We start from the raw sequence: 22551 nt of genomic DNA on the forward strand, positions 1-22551 counted from the left end.
TGGGGGTCTCTGGAAGCTAACATTCAGACTTAGTGCCAAAGACATGAGGAGAAGAGACCAGACAGTGACCCTCAGCCCTTCCCTGCCCGAGGGTTGTGTATGTAGGGGCTTCCTGTCGTGCAGGAAGATGTTAGGAATTCTTCTGCAGACCGCATCCTGGGATCACTGGTTCTTGATCTCCCCATTCTCAACACAGAGGGTGCTCATTAAAAATGCACCAGCCTCAGAAACTTCAGCATTTTTCTAATGATAGATTTATTTATGTGATAGAGCAGCAGAGAGACGGATGCACGCACACATACAGATCTTGCATTTACTGGTTCGCTCCCCAAATGGCTGCAATAGCCAAGGCTGGGCCAGGCAAAAGCCAGGAGCTTCATCTGGGTCTCCTTGGTCGGTAACGGAGGCTCAAGAACTTGGGCCATCTTCCACTGCCTTCCCAGGTCCATTCGCAGGGAGCTGGATTGGAGGTGGAGCAGCCGGGGCTTGAAATGGCACTCGGTTATGGGCTGCCAGTGTTGTAGGCAGCAGCGTACCCTGCTGCATCACAATGCCAGCCCCGAGAATCGTCAGCATTGTACAAGTATTCACCAAGGATTCTGATGCAGGCGCACCCAAGATGCATCTTGAGAAAAGCTGATTTGCTAGGTGTCCTCACGCCACCCACACACACTCCTGAAGTCGGCCTCGAGCTCTCGAGAGTGTGCTGAAGAAGTGATCCTACATTCTGCACAATAACAGAAGCCTGTACCTGGCCTTCCCCCTGTTTAGCAAAGACAATCAGGGCATCTCCGCAGTGAGCCAGGAGACACTGCCCACCTCATGGGGTGAGCAAGAGGTGGCAAATCAGGGAGAGTGTGCCAGCTGCCCGAGTTCAGGCCAGTCCCTGCCACCAGCCTCTAGGTGGAGGGATGGGACACTTGGTCCCTGGGGCCTATGAGGTCTTTTCTTCCTTGTAGCAGCTCCTGGCCTTCTCCTAGGCAGGGCAATGAATGACTTAAATTTCCTTCTCTAAGACAGAACTAGATCTTCTCTCTCTGGATAGCGGAATGCCTGTTTCTGAGTCCGTGTGCTTGTCTGCTGTGTGTTGTCCATCCATGTTTGGGGGCAGGGAAGGGTCAGGTCCCTCTCTGGATATTTAACGGAGTATCTGCCCATGTCTGTTGGAGAGGGTTTAGAGAGCCCTGCCTGTCCCAGAGAGGAGTGCCAGGCCCCTTCTCGTTCCTGAGGGGCTTGTCATGGCTCAGGGCTTGCGCATCAGTCAAGCCCTTGCATGGGTGGCAGGCTTTGCTGAAGAAGGGAGGCCTTTTGTTGCTTTTAACTGATGTACCCAAGAGGAGCTCCTTTGGCAAAGAAAGGCTTATTTCAGCTTACAGTTTGCAGATCACAGTTCAGGACTGGGTGGCCTCGGCAGAAGCTGGTTAAAGCAGATGCAGAGGCATGATGACCTGGTGAGCCGGGAAGAGAGAAAACCCAGGCCAGATTCAGACTCTAGGATAATCAGTTCTCCCTTGAGGACCCCCTCCGAGGACATGCCCCTAGTGACCTGAACACCTCCCATCAGCCCACCTTCCAGCTGCCACAGTTACATCAAGTCTGCACCTTTAATCCATACACATTTTGCATGAGTTCTGGGGAGACAAGACTGACTATCCATACCAGCTTTATTTAGCACGGCCTCACCAAGAAGCCAGCCGGGGTCTCACTGCCTGATGCCATTCTGTTCAGGCAGACATTGCCTTAGCATCACCAGATTTGCTTAAAACAACTTGAAATTTCTGGGGTCAGGACAAGGGGAGAAATCCCAGAAGGTCAGGCCTGACCAGCAGGGTGGGGAAGGAAGGGATGTGGACAAGGCCCTTGACTGTAAACCAAAGCCTCCAACTGCATAAGCATCTCAGCTGCAGGTACGTCACCTTCCCGCCAGTGCCTCCCTCGGTGGGTCCCCGAGTCCAGCCTTAGGAGCGATGTCAGTCGCCTCTCTGCTGCTTCTGAGCATGCTGCTGGATCAGATCCCTTGGCTTCATGTGATTTGAATGATTCCAGTCCTACTAAGTCTGCCCCAGATAGACATTACTTTGCCCACGCCCCCTCCTGAGAGCTCAGAACCTGAGAGTTTGTTCTGCTCAGATCTGTTAGGATGGACTATTTTCCAGACTGAGTTTGAGAGAGGCCCTTATTGTAGGAAACACAGAGCATGTGTACTGTCTGTATGCATACACACACATACACACACCCATGGATTTTCACACCAGTGAGGTGCAGTACACACAAGCCATATACAGGCTGTGCACACTCTACACACAATGCCTCATTAATTTCCGTTGTTCTTGGCCCATTTGCTGCCGGGGCTGGGTGTTTAGCATCAGCAGCTGTGTTTGGTAGGTTAGTCCAGCCGCGCTCTTGGCATTGATGGATCCCTGATTCACACGGCACATCATATAATAAACTCTCAGCTGTGTGGAAGGTGGGACAGGGAGGGAGGGTCCTGAGGAGCCGTGAGGCTGGGGCTGGGGTAAAAAGGACACCTTGGGGCTTGGCCAGGGTCAGGGAAACCTCCAGGTAAGGACAGCCCAGGGCTGGGGGAGGAGTCGCAGGTGCACTGGGCAGGCCGGAGGGGCTCTAATTAGTCTCGTTTGTCCTGCACTTAATGTCAAGCTCATTAAAGAGGCTCCAGAGTTAATCAACATACCACAAATTGGATTTTGAGTTCTGCAGCCAGTTTTGTGTACACTGTGGTGACACTGACCCGATTAACTCAGGGTGAGGATTTCAGGCCAGGTGCTCGCCCTGCTACAGAGTGTGTGTGTGTGCCCTGCTACAGAGTGTGTGTGCGCGCGTGTGTGCATGCATGTGTGTGTGTGTGTGTGTGTGTGAGTGAGACAGAGAGAGAGAGAAAGAGAGAAAGTAGTGACTTTTCGTTTTTTCCTTCTAAATTCTTTTTGTTCCTTTTCCTGGGTAGACTCAGGAGATTTCCCGTTTAAACTCATTTCACACGTGATCCACTTCATAATTAAATTCATAAAAATCTGATCAAACACACCCCTTACCCTTTGTCTCTCTCAGACTCTCAGGGCCCCCTCTGGAGGGGGAAAGGCACAGGTGGCCACCCCCCTCCTCCCCACCTCCCCACCTCCCTCGGGTTGGGCCGCTGCCGATGTACGTTTTAATTACCGGCTCTGGCTGAGGTCTCACGTGGCCCTTGCTTTATTTATTTATTTATATCTTAATGAGGATACTGAATCTTTGATTAAAGTCGTAATCGTTGCCGATTCAGTAAGGAGGGGGAGTGGGCTGTCGGACCAGACGGGGCCACGTGGGCAGACAGGGAGAGAGTGGCGTGCGCCCCCAGGCTGCCCCTCACTCTCATGGACATAGCTAATCAGTGCCAGGGTCTGCACAGGCCCAGGCAGTGCACGTGGGCCTGGCAGCAAGAGGGTAGGTGGATACTGGTTCTCCCAACAGAGAGCTGTAGGACTTGGTCCACTCCCAGATCTGTAAGCAAGGGCCTTGCTGAGCCGGGGTGATGCCCTGTAGACGAAGATGGGACCCACGCCGTGGCATTCAAGGCTGGCTCTGCTCTTGGAGCTCCTCTCATCCGATTCCTCAGTGGAAGTGCCCCCCCCCGCCACCCCCATGCCTTCAGTGCTTCTTGCAAATCGTCCACCCATGAGAGTCAGCCGTGAACAGACCCCAGCGTCTGCTCCCCACAGAGCCTTAAAAACCCTTCAGAGCCATCAGAAGAGAGGAGAATTTATGTGGGTACAGGGCCTCCATCCGGGCGGGGGGACGGTTTGGTTAGCGGCCTGAGGAGGGGAGAGAGGAGAGAGAGTAAAATATCATTTTAAAGAGGAAGTGAAGGCACAGGCATGCGAGTCTATAACGAGAAGGACAATTTATGCCCAGGCACGAGCGCAGTTTGACATGGGGATAATGAAAAAACGTAGGTCATTGTGGATGACTTAAACCTCAGCAGCTGAAGAAAATGTATGAAATGCAGAGGACATTACACGGTTGGCAGCCCCGCACATCTGCAGAGGGACAAGTGAAATACAGTGGGCCATTCTTTACCATAAACTGTGGTTGTTGGAGATGCAGCCCAGAGAAATTGTAATTACAGTGACAAGACGAATCAGCGATATTTAAATATTCATGAACAAAGTCTGGGGTGATCAATCTATCTTTATTGTCTGTGCCTTCACTCCTGTAATAAATAAGTAGCTGGAGTCCTCACCTTTCCTCCAAACCCTGACTTTGGGTACAAAAATGCAAGGTGGTTATCCCCACAGCCCAGCCCCCCACCCTCTGGGCAGGGGAGAGGGCGACGCCCTACAGGGAGGTCGATGGCCATAGGTTCTGGTCTGAAGGGAGGCAGTTCTCCCCGTTTCATGGACCAGGGCCCCTCAGAATGTTCCTGGACAGATGGATTGAAAAGATAAGTATTTTTTGGTGTAAAACATTTTTGAAATCCTGTGTACTGTTTGCTAACATGTGTCTTTTATGACTTTTTAAAGGACCCCTCGTATGCATGGATTTCAACCATTTTTGCAACAAAATAATCTTTGATTTCCATTTTCTGGGGACCTTGTGAAGGACCCTGGTAGCCAGTGCTTCCCCCGAGTCTGTTCTGGGTCAACCATTAGCTCTACAATGGGGCCACACCGACAGATAAAGCCCCTCTTATCCCGGAGGTGCTTCCATTTAGAAGCACAGTGGGCAGGTCCTCAGACACAGCGCAGTGGGTCAGCTCACATCCTGGCAAGTCCCATCAACACCTATCAGAACTTGAGAGCTGTGTGACCCAGGAGGTGATACCTGAACACCTCTAAGCATCTCCTTTTTCTCATCTGTAAAATGAAAATGATATTCTTCTTTAAGGTCATTGCCACAGTCATGGGACATGATCTGGGTGATGTGCTCAGTGTGGTAGTAAGCACTCAACAAATACAGGCCATTTGCATGAGAAAGCATCCTACGAATAAACAAACACAATGGTGGCCGTGTCTGCTGTCCTGGGACAGCGTAGCAGTTGTGACTCATTCTGTTTGGGGGACTCACCGGAAACTTCCCAACGAGGGCGTCAAGCGGCGACCAGGAGGTCTCTGGGGAGGCAAGAGGAAATTAGAGTGAGCAGCTTAAACTAGGGAGGAGGGAAGAACCAAGAGCATGGCGGGGACAAGGAGAACCCCCCAAGTTGGAGGGAGGTGTTTGAGGGTTGGAGAATCAGGCCAGACTGACCCAGAGCTAACAGAAAGGGATGGTGTAAAGAGCAGGCTGCAAGATGGCAACGCCTCCCGGGTCTGGGGGCTGCTGTTCATCCTTGAGCCAAATGGGTTCTCTTCTCCCGGGGCTGGTCCTCCCCCACCCCATGGATGACCACCGAGACCTAATGAAATACGGACACACGTGAACACAGGAACCCCCTCTTTATGCTATGGGGAGGGCGGAGGCTGTGGATCCTTCAGTGAGGTACCTACAGGTAGTCTCACCCACTTCTCGTCCCTTGAAGAGGGGCTGGGAGAGCCCAGGGCCTGACCCAGCCCCTGTCCACACAGGTGACCACCCGTACGAGTGCGAGTTCTGTGGCAGCTGCTTCCGGGATGAGAGCACACTCAAGAGCCACAAGCGCATCCACACGGGCGAGAAGCCCTACGAGTGCAACGGCTGCGGCAAGAAGTTCAGCCTCAAGCACCAGCTGGAGACGCACTACAGGGTGCACACAGGTACCACGGGCCGTGGCGGACACCTGCACTGGTTCTGGGACTGGGTAGGGAGCAGGTAGGTGCCCAGGCAAGTCCATGAGAGACTGGTCTGAGGCTGAACCACAAAAAGCCAAAGAGGTTCCACTGTGGACTAGCATGGTGTCCTAAGTGCTCCTGAGCCCCCTCTCCAGGCCAGGGCAGACATCAGTAATCGATCACAACATGCTGTTCTGTGAGCCCAGACCAGCCTTCCAGGCAGCCACACCAGTAGTGTAGTCATGACAGGCAAGATGATGCCTACTCGGGAGTCCCAAATGAGAGTGAAGTTGGCCCGATTTGCTGAAAGGTTAGGATGGTTTCATGCTACTTTATCCCTCGAGTAAGAACTTGAGCATACTGGATTAGGTACTGCTGAGGGTGGTGAAATTGCAAAGTTAGATGGAGTTGGGGAGCTGAGATTGGAGGAGAGGATCATTTAATCAGCTCTGTGTGCGTGATCTGCTCCCAGTTCAGAGCACTCTCCCGTCCTCCTTTATGTAAGATATAGGTGAGCAGCTCTTTCCCTGGGGGTCCGAGGGTGGGGCAAGTGGTGCAGATTTCTGGAAGCTTTCGAGTTGAGGGCAGCTGACTTGTGAAAGCCTGTGTTGCACATTTCTTCCCACTCGCAGAAGTTTGCTACCATCACCTCGGTTACTTAAAATCTCCTTGGTTGGGTGGAGTATTTGCAACATGGCAGTCGGCAAAGGCTGTCAAGCCGGGTCTGTGGGGAGCCAGCTGTTGACCACTGCCGGGCATGGGGAGGGTAGCTGTGCACAAGGACTGCCGCTGAGGGTAAGAGGTGAGGGACCCTGGCTGCTGGGAAGAGCGTCCTTTGAGCAGAGGAGACAGCTGTGCTGGCCGGTGAGCCCAGGCAGGGCCTGCTGCCTCAGTGTCGCCCCAGGAGCGCAGGGGTACACGGAGTGTGCAGTGAGCAGAGTGCGCCTTACCAGTGCTGTGGGCCCAAGGAGCAGACAGGGTGCGCGTTGCTGACAGCGACCCAGGGGATTTCCCAGAGCCCTGGGGTTTCCTTAGCCGCTTGTCGGGGATATGACCTGGCGAGTGGATCATTAAGTGCATTGGCAGTGACTATTGTAAATAGCCGGTCGATAGTTAGATCACTTTGGCTGTTCATTACTTCATTATTTGCTGGGGCCTCTGCACGGAGGAGTATCGATAGCGAGATGGCTGGCCAGTTAATTACTGTATTGAAACAAGGTTCCCTCACATCCTCTGCTCAGCTCCAGGGGACGCTCACGGAGGGAAGGGCAAGGAGCAGGCTAAGGTGTGGCCTTGTACCCCTAGCTTCTTAGTCCCTGCCCCCCCCCCCCAGTTCTAGTCGGGGGCGGGGGGGGGGGCAGAACAGGGATAGTGTTGGAGGGACTGACTTCTCCTGTCCCCACCCCCCACATCCATGGTCCTGCTGCTGAACAGGGAGTGGGGGCACTGTGACCTGAGGAGCCCTCGCCAGGTACGTCCTTTTCTTTACTTAGGAAGGGAAGAGGCCAAGTCTTTTAAGAGTCCAGACCAGCAAGACAGGGGGCTGGGGCTATGCTGAGCATTTCTGTAGCCACACGTGTGACATCACAATAAAGTAAAAAGTGTAGTGGGCCAGCAGCATGAGACACACCATAGCCGGGCGGTGCAGAGCTGGAGGGACGGAGGCCTCCGGCACCAGGCCTACGCCCCACTGCTGTGCCTGCTTCACTCTCCTTGCCCCGTCTTGCCCCCCCACCATCCTGCAGGTGAGAAGCCCTTTGAGTGCAAGCTGTGCCACCAGCGCTCCCGGGACTACTCGGCCATGATCAAGCACCTGCGCACGCACAACGGCGCCTCGCCCTACCAGTGCACCATCTGCACGGAGTACTGCCCCAGCCTCTCCTCCATGCAGAAGCACATGAAGGGCCACAAGCCCGAGGAGATCCCGCCCGACTGGAGGATAGAGAAGACGTACCTCTACCTGTGCTACGTGTGAGGAGGCGCCCGGGGCCGGGGGAGGAGCGCGGGACGACGTGGAGGAAGGACTGTGCGCAAAGACACAAACGGAAAAGGAAGAAAGGAGAGAAGAGAAAGAAATCGAAAAGCTGGTGGGCCTTGGGTTCTCCCTGGGGCTCTGGAGCCTGGGATGCTACGCCACTGCCCCTTCCCCCTTCTTTCCTGGGCCTGATTTTCTTGGGAGGGTAGGGCGGGGGTGGTTTTGCTCACTCAGATGGAGGCAGCCTTTCCCTCTCTCTCTACCCAGAGCCGCCTCTTGTGTCCAGAAGTGGAGGCGGGGGACAGGGGAGAGGGCCTCTGGTCCCAGTCTGCCTGCCCTCGTCCCACTGCCTCTGAAGCCGAGGGAGGGGAGCAGCGGACACAAGGCTGAGCTGGCGGGGCAGGGCTGGGCCTCGGTCGACACTCATGATGGCAGCTCTGGCTTCCCAGTGGCTGATGGGACAGGGGAAGAGCCCCTGGCTCGTCCCAGCACTCAACTTTCACCTGTTGCTTTCCCCGCCTGCCACCCCTGAGCATCCCCTCCTGGCCTCCAAGAACCCCGAGGCTCTGGGCTGAGCTCCTCATGCCCTGCGGGCAGTCAGGACCTGGGGGCACTCCGGGCTCCTCCTGGCTCTGACTCTCGGAGGCACTGTCTTCCTTCGCCTGTGTCCTGGTTGAGGAGCTGCCTCCTGCCTTTGCTTTTGAGAACACAGAACGGAAGGGATGGAATAGCCTAGCCCAGCCAGTCAAGCCCCTTCGTCCATCACAAGGGAGATTCCCGCCAAGCTGCTTTTTGCTTCCAAAATGGAAAATCGTAACCACCGAGTGTATAGTTCCCCACCATGCAAACAGTCCCTCCAGCCCTCTTCAGTTGCTAGGGGAAAGAGTCCAAGAAAGACTCATTGTCCAGGGGGAGCCATGGGGGTGTCTTTGTCCAGATGGGCCCTACACCTGCGCACGGGAACAGACGCTCCGCCTGAACTGTTAGGCCGTATCAGGGACCCCCTCAACGTGGGGACCGGGGTCCCCCAGACAAGGTGAGGCCCTGGGGACGTCCGGGTGCAGACAGCAGCACAGAAGCCCAGCTCCAGGGCCCCTCAGTCCACAGGGTTGGGGTTGGGGTAGAGGGAGGAGTGGAAAGTGTTTTGGCCTTGTGTCATGTTTTGCTTCTTTTCTGTGTCCCCTGTCAGCACATTGTACTTGAATTACCTCAGTTTTTTGTGACCTCATGAGCTTTTTTCACCCCCTGCTTTTTTTTTTTTTTTTTTTTTTTTGGGTTGGGGGGTTGGAGGAACGGGGAGGGTATCCTTTTCTGTTTCTTGTGTAAATCAATAGTTTATAGACTTCAGCTGGCCTGGGCCTCCCAGCCACAAGGCACTGTGTGGAGGAGTCAAGTGCTCAGGATCTGAATGGGAGGGTGGGCGCAGGGGATGGTGCCCCGGGGTCTCGCTGCCCCCACAGGGGCCTCCATCCTAGGCTCTTAAAGCCTCAGTGCCCTGTAGGAGATCAGCCCAAAACACTCAGGAGAAAATCCCACCTTTCTTTCCACCACTCTGCTGGGCCAGCCAGCTGGGAGGGCTCGCCCGCCTGTGTCCATGGCCACTGCCACAGAGCCTCTAGGTTTCTGTGGCTGGTCTGGGGACGAGCCAGCTTTTAGTTCTGTTGTGTTGGGGTGGAGGTGTGGTTTCTCCAAAAGCTACCTCTTGTGTTCATCCAAGTGTTCTTTTGTCCCCCGTTGGCTGCTCTGCTCCCCGCCTTTGCCCCGCCCCCTCGGAGTGTGGGAAAGCACGCTTGGGATCTCCACGTCGGCTTTGGGGTGATGCTCTGTTACATCTCATGCTCTCTGTGTAAGGAGTTTGACTTGTGTTCTTTTTCTTTCCTTTCTCTTTCTGAGAAAGTTGTGGCTGCGTTTGGATCTTAGGTTTTAGGAAGTGGTTTGGGGGGAGCAGGGTGGTGAAGGAGCACATGGAGGTCAGAGGGGTGGGTGCTGCTGAGACCACCCTCCCCCGCCCCACCCCTCCTGTCTTGTCTATGGAATCTGAAGGCCTTAAAAACCGTATGGGAGGAGCAGTGGACCTGGGGGAGGGGGGCTGTGCCACTAGACTGGGTTAGGCAGGTAAGGTAGGGAGTAACTATGACTTTGTGCTTTGAAAAGGACGAGAGATTCACCTGTCATGTTGAGAATGTGAAAAGAGCAGGATCATTGGGGGAGGGGCCGGGTAAGAAACCACTGTGCACTCCTCCCTCCTTCATGGGCCTTCAAGGCATCTGGAAAAAAAACAGTATTTTTAATGGCAAGATGTCATTCAGCATTGGAGGGGAAATTAAAAAAATAACCCCACTATTCCTTAGAACTAGCTGGCCTTTCTCCCCTACCCTTCCCACTCAGCCTGGCCTCCCCCTGCCCCTGGTCACAGAAGCTGAGAGGGGTGAGCTACTCTTTACAAATTGTAATATTTTTGTAATATTTGTTCTTCCATCAGTTCTACAGGACCTGGCCCTTCCTTTTGTAATGTGAATAGGGAAAACAAAATCCACACCACCACCACAGTGTCCCTGTGTATGCACGTGTGCGTGTGCTTTGTGTGTGTGGCCAATCACGCAGAGGTGCCTCGATCTGGTCTTGCAGCATTAGATGGTACTAGGTCTGCACCTGCCTGCCTCTCCCGGTTTGGAGGTCGGGGGGTGGGGGGGATCGTTTCTGAGGGATGCTGGACAAGCCCATCCCTGTTCTTGCTGCACAGTCTGCTCTGCTCCCACCAAGCCCCAAGTCACCCCGAGGAGGGAGGCTCCAGTCTCCCTCTACCCCAGTTTCCTACCCACAAAGACAAAACAGTTCAAAAGTTGGCAAGGGCTTCCTGGCCGGGAAAGCAGCCGTCCTGGGGCTGCGGCGGTGGCTGGAGTTCAGGAGTGGGTGGAGGGTGCTCCTTCCCCAGATGAACTCAGTATCTGCCCTCCCCGCTTTTCTCTGCCCCTGGCTCCTAGGGCCACCTGGCTGCCTTTAGCTGACCACTCCGCTTACTCCTGCCTTACCCAGCACAGTGACGCCTGCGCAGCCTGGGCAGTCCCAGTTGTTAATAGTCCCCTCCGTGTGCACACCTGGCCCTTCATACCTGCGGTGAGTGATCCCTCACCCCTGTGCTCTTCCCCTCTTTATTCATTCAAAGCATTAAAATCCTATGTGTATATAGGATAGACAAATATATAGAGAGAGATATATATAGCAAGAGAGATATAAAATAGTAACTATCGTTGCTGCTTTGGGCTGCTTTGGAGGAGGCTACGAGTATGGGGAAGGCAGAGATGGGGCACAGGGGTGGAGCAGGAGGCTGGGGGGACCCAGCGTTCCGTACAATCCAGGGATGCAACACGGGCTTGTTTGATTTTTGTGCCTGAACAGTTTTTCCCATGTTGAGAAAAAAAGGAAAAAAAAAAAAAAACTGCTGCAATTTTTCACAAGTGTATAGCCCTTCTCTCGAGGCTGTTGGTGTAACTACTACAGGTGGGCAGGAGAGGACGTGGGCTTGTCTCCTAGGGCAAGGGACACAGGTGCGGGAGGCCTTTGGACTCTGCCCATCGGAGGTGGCAGGGGGTGCGGTTTTTCTGGGGGTGGGGGACAATTCATTGGCAAGCCCACCTGGGATGGAAAGTGGGGACACCAGGATGGAGGAGGAGGAGGGGGAGAGCCTGCTTGTTGGTTTTCCCAAGGCCCACGTTGCGCTTGTCTGTTCCCTTCACCTGGGCCCTGCTCCGAAGCTCCTGCTGGCTGGGCTGGGGTGGCAGCACTAACCTGGATATTGCAGTGGGAGACAAGAAGCCAAACTAAGGTAGCAATGGCCAAGAGAGGGGTGCAGGACAAGCCTGGGAGGGGAAGAGGGTGGGGAGCGGGCCTGTGTGCTGGCAGCATCCCCCAGGCCTCGGTGGCCTGTGGGGCAGACAGGGTCCCTGCCTCCTGGGTGTATCATAGAGTTCGTTCGCATAGTGTGATGCATGATGCTCGTGAGGTTACGAAGCCGTGGTGGTGCACCATGACATCCGACCCCCATAGATAAAGATAAATATATATATATGTATGTAAATTATAGCACTGAGGGCCCTGCGGCCCTGCTGGACCAAGCAAAACTAAGCCTTTTGGTCTGGGTATTTTGTTTTCGTTTTGTTTCTTGTTTGTTTCTGTGGCTTGTCTTACGTCGTGACAGCACAAGTGCCAGTCCGATTGCTCTGTATTACAGAATAGTGTTTTTAATTCATCAACGTTCTAGTTAATGTCTACCTCAGCACCTCCTCTTAGCCTAATTTTAGGAGGTTGCCCAATTTTGTTTCTTCAATTTTACTGGTTCCTTTTTGTACAAATGCACCTCCACCTCTGTCTCTATCTTTTTCCTTCCTCCACTCTCTCTCTCCCGCCCCCGTCCCGCCTCCCGGCCCTCCCAGTTCTGTGTGTGCCATCCTCGCCCCGCCCCCAGTTGGTCTGCTTGCCAGTCTTAGCCGTTCTCCTGCCCGAGCAGTTGACTCAAAGTTGCAGCTTTCCGCATCTGCCTTCGTTTTGTGTAGATTGCCGCGTTTCTTTGTAATTTCAGTGTTTCTGAAAAGATTTAAAAAGGAAAAAAAAAAAAAGAAAAATCAAATTTACTGCTGCAGGTTTTTTTCTCTCTCCATGTGTCACTAAGTGAAGTTTGTGCCTTCTATAGCAAAGAGAATATTTTTTACATCCTACTAACAGTAGATTTTTTTGTAGTGAACATTTTTTGTATTTTTATTTATAAGTCTCATAAGAAAAATAGCAATGTTCAGTTGTATACCTTGAATCTGCAGTTAGAAGAGAATAAAGTTAATTCAGTTGTCTCTGGTTCGAAGTGTCCTCCTTCCTTTTCTTTTGCCTTGGTGTTTTGGGGGGTTGGGGAGCACCGGAGAGGTACCGAGACTGCTGTGGGTCGGGGAAAGAGAGCCCCACGCTCACCCTCTCTGAAGTGCCTCTCCCAGGCTGCATTCATAGTCACACCCAGGCCCTAACACCGTGTAAGACTCGCTGGTTTAAAAATAGCATGAAATACGTGAACACCACATGATGCCTTGTCCCAGGCACTACACAGGCATTCATTCAGCAAGACCTGACCACCTTACTGCTGCGGGCAGTTTATTTTAATGAACGCAGTGCAGACAAACCCTGGTCCTCGTGGGGTGCACACCTGCGGGTGGCTGGATGGAGCCCCTGCATTGGCTTGGGTGTGGCAACCTGCCCAGGCTCTTGCGGGCAGCAGTGGGAGCCCCAGGACTCCCCCCCCCCCCAGGCAGGGGTTTCCCGTCTCAACAAAGGGCTCCCTTCAGTTAAAGGTCCAGCCTGGACCTGTTGATGAGGGAGCCTGGCGCAGATGGCCAAGGCCAGGAGGGTGGGGCAAGCCTAGCAGGGGACAGGATTTCCATCCAGCCGCCCGCCCTCCTGCCAGGGATGGGAGCTTGTCCTTCCCTGTAAAACCCCTCTCCAGTCAGTCCTAGCTTGGTGGTTGGCACCTGTGCCCAGGGCCACTCCCACTCACTCCTTCCGATCAAAATCCTGCACCGCCTCACCGAGCCCCCGGGGACCCAGGCGTGACTCCCTCTGTGGGTCACTCCACTGTGGCAGACCTATGCCACACACCCCGGCCTGACCCCCTCTGCCACTGTGAGGGGGCGGGGGGAGGAAGAGGAGGAGGAAGGCCCTCACTTTGCCCGCGTGCCCACTCCACCCCTGAAGGACTGGGAGGTGGCCTTTCAGCCCTTGGTCCGACCCCAGGCCTGGGGCTACTGAGCCCAAGAACCTTCAAGCTACACTTGCTTCCCAGAAGCTGCCCCAGCGAGAGGCCAGACCGGGCAGCAGAGTCGGGGTCGCCCTGGCTCTGGCTCCCTCCTGCCCCTCCCTTCCCCATGGGTCCTTCTACTCGAGGCTCCTCATCACCCCATCATTCTTTCTCCTCCACTCCTCTTCCCTCAGCTCCCCCCCCAACATACACCCCAATTTTCCCTGCCTCCTTCCCTGGCCCACATTGTTTTTCTCTCCCTATATTTCTTATCTTGCAAAATAATCCTGGGCCCAGAATCTAAGTGTTTGGCTCGGAGCTGCTGCCTGCCCCACCCCAGAGGCACCGGCCTCCCTCCTGCTCCTCCCTGCCCCGCTGCCCGCCCCTCCCCCCCAAGGCCTCGGCTTTCTCTTGACAGATGGGAGGGCAGCGAGCACTCCCTCTTTAAAACAACATTTAATCGCCGTTTTCTGTTCTTGGACATCAAAGCTGGGGCTTAGGCGCGGGCGCTGGGGGAGAGGGGGTGAGTGAATAGGGGCCGGGCTGAATGGGCTTTGTGTGACCGCCAGGGTCTGCCTGCTTTACATGCTCTTTGACCCAGATATGATCTCATGGAGAGAAAGGGGCCCTGGCCCGGCCAGCCTGAGAACACTGCTCTCTCCCGCCCTGGCCTGACTCAACTCCCCTCCCACTCCCGCTGCTGGCCCTGGCCGCAGCTGCCCTCTGCCCCTGCCCCAGCCGTTGTGGGCCACCTCCTCCAGGACCTTCTCCAGGACCGGGATGGCACACGGCTGGGGTCGGAGCAGGGGACAGGTATCCGAGGCCGGGGCTGGGGAGGTGGGATCTGGGTGCAGGTGACTTCCGGGGACAGTGACTGCGAGTTCCGTGCACAGGGTGCCCCCCCTGCACAGGGTCACTTGGGTACTAGAGTCCCATCAGCCTTAGCAGCTCTCCTGCTGGTGGCTGCAGAGGGACCTGCTTCCCAGCAAAGCTGGTAAACTGAGCCCCGAGCCAGTGGAGACCTGCTGAACACTCAAGTTGTAGCAGGTGAGAAGGGGGAGGTGGCCAAGAGCAAGGCCTTCCCACCTGGCTGCCTGCGGAGCCTCCCACTCTCGACACCAGGAAGCGGCGAGGTCTGAAGATTACTGACCTCCCGTGCTCGGCCCCCGGTCCCTCCCTCCCTCTGCTCTGTCCTCGGCTTGCAGCCAAGGCGATTTTCCAAAAACACAAATGGTGTCCCAGCACCCATTCATGGAGGTCGCTGGTGGCCCCTCAGGATGGAATCTAAACTTCTCAGCAGGCTGGCAAGTCCTGAGGTGACAGAGCTCCTGCACACGGGCCACCCCTGCCCTTTGCCCCGGCCGACGGACCACGATGATTCCTGGTGCACACAGAGTTCTGTCTCCTGTGGGCTTTTTCACTTGCTGTTCCCCCTCCTGGGAGCTGCACAGACACACACCCACCCTCTCCACTTCTCATTGTTCCCTCTCCCAGGAAGCCTTCCCTGGCCACCTGCTGTGCCAAGCCTCTGTGGTGCCATTTGTCACAGTGCATCAGGATCACCTGCACTTGAAGTTCCCGGAAGGAAGAAGGAAGGGAGGGAGGGAGGGAGAGAAGGAAGGAAGGAGGCTGTCAGTCTGCTGGGGCTGAGGATGCTGTCGGGGTGAGAGACAGGATTAAGTAGCAGCACATCCTGTGTCCACGGCACCTCCACATGACACACACAGACACGTGTGCACACATGGCAGGGCCCCAGCAGGGGTTCTGCCTCCCCGCAACAGTGCCCCTGTTGAGTGCAGAGTCACCAGGCCCAGGACAGGTGGCGCCTCCCAGCAGCCTGGGCGTGGCTGGCATGGGGCCTGCGCATGTGGAGCACACCTGGCCCACCCCCCCAGCTCTCTCCGTGGTTCCGGAGCCAGGCCCTGGCCCTCGTGAGCTGGCAGGAGGGCAGACTCCTCTGGAGCCCTCTTCTCTGCTCCCCAGGGCGGGCCCCAGTGAAAGTGAACTCACTCATTTAAACCTGACTCTGCAGCCCGGCAGCCCCCCGCAGCGCTAATTACCCTGTAGTTCTAAACTGATTGCTGTACACTAAGCCTAAGCCCTCCTTTATTTATTTACTGACTACATTAATAGCAAAGCCGTGCTGCTCACAGCCGCTCCCCACTGCACGCTGTTCCCCCCGTATTTCCCCAGGGAGGCGGGGGTGCAGAGGCACAGCCCGGCCCAGAACCCCCAGACCTGCCACCCTGGCCAACTCCCCAAGATGGACAGTGATGAGGAGCCACTGCCTTCACACAGACTTTGTCCTGGATCCAAGGGGCTCCTCTTGTTCTGGCTGATGGGGTGGGAGCTCCAGGGCACGGCGGCCCCCTAGCCAGCAGGGTCTCCTGTCTCAGGGGTGCTCGGAACACTTTACAACAACCCCTGTGCAGTAGGATGCTGGATCTGGCCTCTATGAACCCCACACAGCTGGGAGGCGCAAAGGTGGCTCTGGAACTCAGGGCTTCACACTCCCATAGCTCTGCTCTTTCCTCTGCACCTGCCACACTGTCTAGGGCATGCTCCGCCTACTTGCCTAGGTCTGACCGCTTCTGCCGAGTCCTGTGTTCCTACAGCTCCCCCCCTTTGGCATGAGCAAGGAAGCTTTTCCCTGTTTGGACCCAGCCCTGCATCTCCCAGCTCTGTCAGCCTCATTCACAAGCATTGGCTGGAAACGGGACCAAGGCTCTGCTTTACTCAGCACATCTGAGTCAGACCCTTCCCCAACCCTGGGCCTTCTCCACCATGCACGCACCTGGGGCTGTCTGGGGATTAGAAGCCTGCATGGGCTCCCAGCCCTGGGACAGAAGTGGCCATGACCATGCTGCCGTCACTCCCTGTGTCTCCCAAGTGCCTTCGAGCTCCCCCCACCCCCAGCAGAGCTGGGCTCTGGCCTTAGGGCAGAGCTGGGCTCTGATAACCAGATGGTCACCATCAGGGTACAGCATCTGGACCCATGGCATCAAGCACTCAGGCGCTCCTTTGATTTGAAATAGCTCAGTGGCTGCCATGCTGGGCACCTGGGGAGGTGGGGCAGCTGGGATTCGGCACAAGAACCTGGGATCTAAGTCAAGAGGATTGGGTTTGAGGCCAGCTCTGCTGTGCCTTGTGCCACCTTGCTGCATCTCAGAGCCTCTCTGAGGCCCCGTTTCTGTCCATCTGTAATACAGAGGACGGAAGTAGCTATCCTATCTTAGGTCAATTGAGAAGCCAGCTTTCCACAAGCCACAGTGTTTCAAAAAAATACGTTACAAATAAAGGCAGCTCAGGCTGGCCAGGAGGGGGAGCTGGTGGCCTAGACATCCATTTCCAGGGCAAGAGCCCACAGGGCTGTGGCTGAGAGCCAGGAGCGCTGGGTTCTGGGGTGATGGCCCCTGTTGCAGGCATCACTGGGACTCTATCGCCACCTAGTGGGCAGCAGCTGCAGCTGTCTCAGCCACTGGGTCTGGGGAAAGTGAATGGGACTGCACAGCCCTTAAGGGCAGCCTTGGGGACACTGGTTCAAGTCCTGGCTGCTCCAATTCTGAGATTTCTTGCTAATGTGCCTGGAAAAGCACCAGAAGATGGCTCAAGTACTTGAGCTGCTGCACCCATGTGGGAGACTGGGAGGAAATTCCTGGCTCCCAGCTTTTGTCTCTCAAGTAAATAAATTAATCTTAAAAAAAGAACTTGGAGGGGCCGGCAACATGGCTCACTTGGTTAATCCTCTCCTTGTGGCACCGGCATCCCATATGAGCACTGGGTTCTAGTCCCAGTTGCTCCTCTTCCAGTTCAGCTCTCTGCTTTGGCCCAGGAAGGAAGGCAGTGGAGGATGGCCCAAGTGCTTGGGTCCTGCACCTGCATGGGAGACCAGGAGAGGCACCTGGCTCCTGGCTTTGATCGGCGCAGTGTACCGGCCGTAGCAGCCATTTGGGGGGGTGAACCAATGGAAGGAAGACCTTTCTCTCTGTCTCTCTCTCTCACTGTCTAACTCTGCTGGTCAAATAAAAAAAAAAGAACTTTGGGTCCCCTGCTCTAATGGGCTGGGGTCAGGGTGAGTGTGACCCAGATTCCTGCCAGAGAAGGTATATATATATATATATTTCTTATCTTGCAAAACAATCCTGGGCCCAGACTCTCTCTCTCTCTCTCTCTCTCTGTGTGTGTGTGTGTATAAATAAAAAAAAAACTACCTGGAGGGTGGGGTGAGGACAATCACGGTCTTTCCAGACCTCCTCCTCGGTCAACAGTTCCATCCTGACCCTTTCCTCCTATGGACAACCAGCCAAACCCAACCTTGTCCATTCCTAGGAGACTTTGTTGGAAGTTGCTGTCAGCCAACCCCAACCCCAGATCCATGAGGGCTCCTTGTACCCTGGGGGAAGACCAGCCTCAGATGGACACAGCTGCCCCCTGGGAAAGAAGCTGGCAGGCCATGGGGAGTTGCAGGGGGAGCTGAGAGCCCCAGGCCTCCGGGCTGAGAGGTGGGGGTGAGAGGCCGTGGGGCGGGGGCTTGCTCTTCCTGAGACCCTGAACCTTCAGCGAGCCTAGGAAAGCCACAGTGCAAGGTCACTGAATCAAGTGCCTGCCTTCACTAGAATTGTCTTGCTAGTGCGATGAGCGAGCCTGGGGCCCGCCCCAAACCCACCACTGCTCGCTTTGGCTGGATAACACCTCAACCCTTATTGGAAGTGACCTTGGAATTGGCCATCTTTCTTTTCCAACCTCTGGGCACATCCAGTCATCTAAGGGGACAGGGCTAACTGGTACAGGAGACACTCCTCCATCCCCCAATCCCCAAAATGCTAAACTTCTAGGATTCTAGGACCTTGGTCCACCAGAAAGATCTCCAGGGGAAAACAAAGCCCTGCTCCTTACCACCTGTTGGGACTTTTTTTAAACACGAAGCAGTGTTTCTCCCTAAACCTTCATCAGTGTGAGCTTTAGCTAGAGTGAGCTTCTAGTGACGCTAGGTGGAGAGAAGGAGGAAGTGCACGCATGATGGATGGTCGGACAGGCAACCAAAGGCAGTGGCTTTCCCTCCTCATGCCACACGTGGCCAGGGCGGACTCTCAACACGGCGGGTTCCAGTGAGCACGAGGCATCTCCCCAAGTTTGACTCAACTTGGCTGATGTTCCCCTGGCTCTCAGAAACGTCCTTCCTTGTTAGCAATCCCCCTTAACCTAGAACCCTTGCCCTTGATTCTCTGCAGGCTCAAGGACACAAAGACCCTGAGCACCAAGAACAGCACAGCCTTAGCGCAGGCAATCACAAGTGCCAGTGTGGCTCTCCTGTATCTCACATCCTAGGCTGGGTCTCTGTCTGCCTGACAAGAGAGGGCAATCTAATCCCTACCGCTGACAAGCCTGAGAAGGGAGGCCCAGAATGACAGGCGCTGCTGGTTCCTGTTGGCCTGTGTGTTCATCTTTCCATCAAGGCCAACTCCTGTCTTTCCAAGCCTGGGGCATCCGAGTACATGAAGCACATAGAAAGCCTAGTAGACACGACAGAAAAGATCTTCACCATGAAACACTGTAACCAAACTCTACACAGTACACATTCTAGAATGTGTAGGAGAGAAATGCCAGATTACTTTCAGGGGCCTCCTATTAGTCACAGCTGACTTCTCATCAGAAACCCTACAGGCTAGAAGAGAATGGCGAGATACAGTCCAAGTCTTAAGAGAAAAATGTTGTCACTCCAGAATACTGTACCCTGTAAAGCGCTCATTTGTGAATGAAGGTGAAATAAAGACCTTCCATACAAAAAGAAATTGAAAGAATTTGTCACTACTTGTCCAACTTTATGAAAGATACTTAGGAATGTACTATACTCAAACATGGTCATCACTATGAAAGGAGGTAAAAGTAAAAAATCTCTCAGTAAAAGTACAAAGGAAATCCAAAGTAAACAATAGGCATATAGATAGAAAAATGGCAGGCCAAATCATTACTTATCAGTAGTAACCTTGAATGTAAATGGCCTCACATCTCCCTATTTGCTGCCTTCAAGATACACAGGTCACCAAAGATACATGCAGACTGAAAATGAAAGGATGGACCAAAATAGTCCACACGAAGATAAACCCAAAAAAGAGCTGGCATAGCCATCCTATTATTAGACATCAGAGACACTCACATAAAAACTGTTCAAAGAGACAAAGAAGGACACTATGTAATGATTGAGAGAGAATTCAACAGGAAGATGTGACTATTATAAACATACACGCACCTAATGACAAGTCACCTGGCTATCTATGTAAAAGAAATCTTAATGGATCTAAAGGGAGACATAGATTATAATACAATCTTATTGGGGACATCTATACTGAACTCTCAGCAATGGACAGATGAGCCAGACAGAAAATCATCAAGGACACAGAGTTAACTGACACCATAGACCCAATGGGCCTTAATGGGTATCTACAGAACTTTTCATTCTACAGATGTGGAGTACACATTCTTCTTACCAGAGCATGGATTTTTCTTTAGGGTAAACCACATGTTAGGCCATAAAGCAAGTCTCAGTAAATTTTAAAAAATCATACCATGCATATTCTTTGAACATGAGGGAATGAAGCTGGAAATCAGCAGCTCAAGAATCTGTAGAGAATATGTAAACACATGGAGAGTGAACAACATGGTCCTGAGCGAGCAGTGGGCCATTGAAGAAATCAAGAGAAATCAAAAAGCTTCTGGAGGCAAATGAAGACAATAAAACATACCAAAATTATGGGATACAGCAAAATCAGTGTTAAGAGAAAAGTTTATAGCAACTGGTACCTATATCCAGAAACTGGAAAGGCACTAAATAAATGTGTCTCTTGGACTACGAAAAAAACAGTAAACAAAACTGAAAACTAATAGGAGAGAAAAATAGTTAAAATTAGAGAAGAAATGAAAAAACTTTAAACCAAACAGTAATACAAAAGATCTAGAAAATGAAAAGCTGGTTTTTGAGAACAAAATTGACAAACCATGGCTCAATTAACAAAAAAGAGAAGGAGAAGACCCAAATGATAAAAAGAGAGATGACCATGGAAATGTAACAAGAGATACCACAGAAATAAACAGAATCATCAGAAATTACTACAAAGAGCTGTATGCCAGCAAATCAAGAAACCTAGAAGAAATGGGTAGATTCCTGGACAAACATACACCTACTAAAATTGAGCCACGAAGACACAGACAACCTAAACAGAGCAATAACCAAGATGGAAACTGAATTAGTAATAAAGACCCTCCCAGCATAGAAAAGCCCAGGACTGGACAGCTTCACTGCCGAATTCTACCAGATATTTAAAGAACTACCTCCAATTCTTCAAGCTATTCAAAACAATGGAAAGGGAGGGAATCCTCCCAAACTCCTATGAAGCCAGAATCACCTTAATTCCTAAACTTGAAAAGGATGCAACAGAGAAAGGGAATTACAGACCAATTTGACTGATGAACATAGATGTAAAAATCCTCAACAAAATTCTAGCCAATCGAATCCAACAACACATCAGTAAGATCATTCACCTGGACCATGGAGGATTATCCCAGTTTGCAAGGGCGGTTCAACATTTGCAGTGTGATACACCACACTAAAACTGCTGAACAAAAACCACATGATCAAAAGAAACAGGAAAAGCATGTGATAAAATACAACAGCCTTTCGTGAGGAAAACTTTACGCAAATTGGGTATAGATGGAACATTCCTGAGCCCAATCAAGGAAATTTATGACACATCCATGACCAGTGCCTATTGAATGGGAAAACTTGGAAGTATTCCCACTGAGACCCAGAAACAGACAACGATTGTCATCACTGCTGTTCAATATAGTCCCACATTGGCCATTAGGCAAGAAAAAGAAATAAAAGGGATACAGATTGGGAAGGAGGAAGTCAAACTATCCCTATTGCAGATGACATGATCCTATGTATAGGGGACGCAAAAGATTCCACTAAGAGACTATTGGAACTCATAGAAGAGTTTGGTAAAGTGGCAGGATTTAAAATCAACACACAAAGATTAACAACCTTTATGTATCTAGACAATGTCATGCCTGAGAAAGAACTTCAATGATTAATCCCATTCACGGCAGCTACCAAAAACAAAATAAAATACTTTACAATAAATTTAACCAAGAATGTCAAAGATCTCTATAATGCAAATTATAAAACATTTAAAAAAAAGAAGACTCAAAAAAATGAAAAATCTTTCATGTTAGATTGGGAGAATTGATATAATAAAATGTGCATACTACTGATAATAATCTATAGATTCAATGAGATACCAAGTAAAATACCAAGGACATTCTTTTCAGATATACAAAGAATTATGCTGAAATTTATATGGACACATAGGAGACTCAAAATAGCTAAAGCAATATCATACAACAAAAACAAAGCTAGAGGCATCACAATACCAGATTTTGAGACATACTACTGGGCAGTTATAAACACAACAGCCTGGTATGGTACAAAAACAGATGGAGAAACCAATGGAACAGAACAGAAATGCCAGAAATGAACCCAAGCATCTACAACCAACTTATCTTTGACAAAGGAGCCAAAGTCAATCCCTGGAGCAAGGACAGTCTCTTTAACAAGTAGTGCTGGGAAAACTGGAGCTCCACAAGTTGAAGTATGAAGCAAGACCCCTACCATTTACCTTATACAAAAATTCACCCAAAATGGATTAAAGACATTCATCTATGACCTGATACCATCAAATTATTAGAGAACATTGGGGAAAACCTACAAGACATAGGCATAGGTACAAAGTTCTTGAAAAAGACCAGAGGCAGAGGCACAGGCACTCAAAGCCAAAATTGACAAATGGGATTACATCAAATTGAGAAGTTTCTGCACTACAAAAGAAACACTCTGCAAAGTGAAGAGGCAGCCAACAGAATAGGAGAAATTATCTGCAATCTCTGCAACTCTATATTCTGGTTATTAATCCTTTAAAGAGATCAAGAAACTCAACAACAGCAAAACAACCCAGTTTAGCAATGGGCAAAGGGCTTACACAGGCATTTTTTAAAAGAGGAAATCC

General features: G+C 52.3%; 1 protein-coding gene and 1 long non-coding RNA gene across 4 annotated transcripts in view; one reads left to right on the top strand and one right to left on the bottom strand.

Moving 5' to 3' along the window:
* ZBTB16 (zinc finger and BTB domain containing 16) overlaps positions 1 to 12335 on the top strand; it is a 186826-nt gene extending 174491 nt beyond the window's left edge. For all 3 annotated transcript variants that reach the window (XM_002708425.5, XM_017343233.3, XM_051819548.2), the window contains exons 6-7: positions 5556 to 5723; positions 7484 to 12335. In XM_002708425.5, coding sequence (XP_002708471.1) covers positions 5556 to 5723; positions 7484 to 7713 — 398 coding nt within the window. In that variant the 3' untranslated portion in view covers positions 7714 to 12335. The remainder of the gene's footprint in view (positions 1 to 5555; positions 5724 to 7483) is intronic.
* Positions 239 to 5105, bottom strand: LOC138850658 (uncharacterized). The gene is made up of 2 exons (XR_011390730.1): positions 5059 to 5105; positions 239 to 3806 (listed from the first exon to the last, which is right to left on the bottom strand). It is a non-coding gene; the product is annotated as an uncharacterized lncRNA (long non-coding RNA).
* Positions 12336 to 22551: the final 10216 nt, after the last annotated feature.

The sequence above is a fragment of the Oryctolagus cuniculus genome, chromosome 1 (genome assembly GCF_964237555.1).
Source record: "Oryctolagus cuniculus chromosome 1, mOryCun1.1, whole genome shotgun sequence".
Lineage (NCBI taxonomy): Eukaryota > Metazoa > Chordata > Mammalia > Lagomorpha > Leporidae > Oryctolagus > Oryctolagus cuniculus.